Source organism: Loa loa (assembly GCF_000183805.2).
Source record: "Loa loa unplaced genomic scaffold supercont3.39, whole genome shotgun sequence".
Taxonomy (NCBI): domain Eukaryota; kingdom Metazoa; phylum Nematoda; class Chromadorea; order Rhabditida; family Onchocercidae; genus Loa; species Loa loa.
Window position 1 is genome coordinate 120,161 of NW_018108219.1, and position 3,608 is coordinate 123,768.

The 3,608-nt window shown below is 30.8% G+C and overlaps 1 protein-coding gene across 2 annotated transcripts in view; it reads left to right on the top strand.

The window, feature by feature from the left end:
• The window catches only part of LOAG_17090, a 6,877-nt gene extending 4,395 nt beyond the window's left edge, over positions 1-2,482 (top strand). Inside the window, exons 2-5 of one of the 2 annotated variants that reach the window (XM_020449750.1) lie at positions 986-1,219; positions 1,328-1,613; positions 1,866-2,133; positions 2,374-2,482. In XM_020449750.1, coding sequence (XP_020306673.1) covers positions 986-1,219; positions 1,328-1,613; positions 1,866-2,083 — 738 coding nt within the window. In that variant the 3' untranslated portion in view covers positions 2,084-2,133; positions 2,374-2,482. Of the gene's footprint in view, positions 1-985; positions 1,220-1,327; positions 1,614-1,865; positions 2,317-2,373 lie in introns of those variants that run through there. The other variant, XM_020449749.1, reaches the window with a different exon arrangement.
• Positions 2,483-3,608: the final 1,126 nt, after the last annotated feature.

A 3,608-nucleotide genomic window follows, 5' to 3' on the forward strand; every position in this document is an offset into this window, starting at 1 on the left:
TGTCTTCCTCCCTCCTCTCCCTCCTCTCTCTCTCTCTACTCTTAAAAAGCAGCACTTGGCATAAACAAATTTAAAAACCGAACAGATGTGAAAGCGAAGGTGAGGGGAAAATTGGTTGATTGGTAGATGTTTGGAAAATTTATTTAAATAATGTTAGGAAGGAGAAAAAAAAAAGGGAAGAAAAGGAAAAGCAAATAAAAGTGAATCTATTGAAGAATATGTCATCATAGAGATAGATAATGATGAGGATGATTTTAGTAAGGTAAGGTAAGATAGGATAGGATTGTCAAATTTTAAACTTCATGAGATATGACAAATATTTAGAAGACGGGAATATTGTGCATTATTATTTTTATATTTCTTTTTTCCTTTCCATTCCCATTTGGAAATTAAAAATAAAAAAGGAAGAAGTGAACCATAAATATGGTCAATTAGGAAAAAGATGAATAGTGCAACTAAAGCATTATCATGATGATGATGATGAATTGGATTGCTAAGCTTTTGACAAATGATATCTCATTTTGAAATTTTAAAACCAATAATTTGATCTCATCTAAAGCATAGGGTAGAGAGTAAACAGATAGTTAATGAAACTTGATATTTGGAAATAATCACAAATCTGGAAGGGATAATTAGCTAGGGATATCGAAATAGAGAATGACAATATGAAATATATCCAGAAAAAAAAAGGATTGGTTGATTTTACATTGTTCATTGATGAGAGTATATCATCAAGTTTTGCCATAATTAGTTTGTATAATTAACAGGAGAAAAAATAGGGAGTATTTCTAGTGTTCTGATTGTTATACTTCTGTAATTCTTATGGAAAAATTAAAACTTTTCATATAATACGGTGGAAACGACAGGAATTGGTGTTTAAAAAAAATGATGAAAATTATAAATGAAGTTATTTTTGATCTCTAACTCTATGTTTTCTCCTTTTTTTCTTGTATTTCCAACTTTTTTCATTTCTTTTTTTTTTTAGACAGCTGAAAATGGTAGTTGCGCAAAAGTGGCTAATCTAACAACGACAACATCAACAAAGTCTATTGAAACTGATGCTGGAATTGGAATTGGAGTTGATCCAATAGTTCCTATATCATCAGTGCAATCACTGAATGAATTAAGCGAACATATTTTAAAACTTTGTACTGCTGCTCAAACGACAGCCATTGCAGGAACAGCTTTAACCGCTACACCAACATCTCCTTCAGCTACGGTAACCCATGATTCATCATTTCTTCCCTTACAGGTACCAGGGGTTGGTACAAACGGTTGTTATACCGATCATTTATCTGGAACACCACTGATAAATCCTCAATTGCAGTCACATCTTGCACTACAATTTATTACCTCACAACTACCTCTAACGGAATCATATAGACTACCTATTCTTACAAATCCTTCTCATATTGCATCCGATATTCGATGGAAACAAGTTTGTGAGACGCAGTCATCTACACTTTCATCCGTACCACTTATTAACAGTAATAAATCAGCTGCTGATATGCGACAACATTTAATCGTTACCGATGGAGATTCGTCTAGTAAAAGTGCGCAAATATCTTCTATTACTAATTTGGATATACCATCATGTACAACTAGCAAAACAGGTAATCATATTTGAACAATATTTGGTTTTGGTTTCAAAAATAATTTCCAAGAGTTAGTTGTATCTTCAAAAACCATTGTATAATGTGCTTTTTTCTTCATATTGTTGATAAAAGCTATCATTCTTTTTCTTTTTTTCTTTTTACACAAATATATAAGTAAATGATGTGTGTTTGTGTGTATATATGTGCCTATATGTATTTATGCATGTATTGTATATTGTTAAAGAAATGAAGGAAAAGTTATTTTTATAGGAACATCATTGGAAAGACTGTTGGATCAAACTTTAAAGGAACCTGTTTTATCGGTTGCCAAATTATTGATTATGGAATTTCGGCGTGAAAAAGAATTATTACTTAACCAGAATGGACAATTACGTCGTGAAAATGCTCTTCTACGTAGTGCACTTGCTAGTAGTACTGTTTTGGTTGGCCTAAAAGGATTGACTGCAGCGAATGTTCCAATTTCATGAAATGGAGACAAAGAAAAACGAATGGAATGTTCTTATTTACTTTCTTCCATGTAATCACTACCTGATTGATTTTTGCTTTTTCTTTTGTCCATTTTTACAACCTCAATATCTGAACCGGTGAGTTTATATATGTACGACGGAAGTGTTAAATCTTAATCATCCTTTGTTTGTTTGTCTGTGAAAAAAGACTGCCGCTATTGGGAAGGAAAAAAGTTGGTAATGTCCGAAAACAGTCAATGTCGTTGCATTAGGAAAGGAATTCTTCTTTTTTTCTTTTTTTCTTTGTTCAGATTGATTCGTAAAAGGATTTCTCATGGCACAGAATGTTTGGTTGACTGGATGGACGAAAAAAAAAAAGACGTAGATGGATTGGTGGATTGCTTAAAGCAGGGAAATTATCCGGAAGGATTAAAGATTTGGGCATGTGTTTTTCATGTTGTTCAATCTAGATATCTGTTGGTAAAGATGAGATTACATCATTAGTATAATTCGTTTTTGTTTATTAGTCAGTGTAACCGATCTCGTTTCTACTACGGGTTTGCAGCAGACCGAGGTCGGTGCTCCGACTATATTGTTGCGATATTTTAGAATATTTTATAATAATGCTATTTGTAATTTTATTTTTTAATTAATAATGATAATGGTTTAATACTGATCATTATCATTGCTATTATGATTAATTATTATTTCATACAAAAAAGACCGCTGTATTGGGTAAATGCCATTCCTCTGGGATAAAATTTTCCGCTTGTTTTCTCATTTAACATTGTTTTTTCTTTTTTGTTTTTTAATTGTTCGTTGATTTTTATTTTTATGCATATTATTTTTGATAATTTTTATCGATTGTCTTATAGTGAACTGTTTATTCTTTTTCTGCCACTTTTCCTTTTCATTCACCTCAATTACAACTGAAAAGATTGTGGTAGAATTAGAGAAGTAATAACTTTTTTTGCGTAATTTGAAATTGAACCATCGACAGATTTTTTTTCCTGTACAGATTTATTAAGCTATTGTAACATTTGACAACAGTGTACTATTACCTTTTAGATTTCATATTTGCATTTTCAATGGAAAATACTGCGATGATAATATTGAGGGCCTAAAATTTAGGACAGGAGGTGTGAATTTCAATTAAATTGAATAATTTGATTTTTTCTTCCTTCTTTTTATGACTTATCAGAAAGTTTTATTGCTAAGTTTCAGAATTTCATTTTATTAACTTGTTCCGATTTTTGGAATAGAATATTGGCTTTCTGAATATTTAATCGTGATATTGAAAATCGAAAATCCCATAGAGCTATGAGATATGGATGTGTTAGGATAAAATGATTTTCGATTCTAAATTAATTAATTTAAATTTGTATGTAAAAAAGTGTGTGTATGTGTGGGAAGGAACGAATATTTTTATCCTAGTGCTGTAAAGTGTGCTGAACACAACTTTAAAAATCTTTATTCATTTAAAATTGTCAAACCTCACATTTTGTCTTTTTTTCTTTGCATCGTTTGTAAAACTATATATATATAT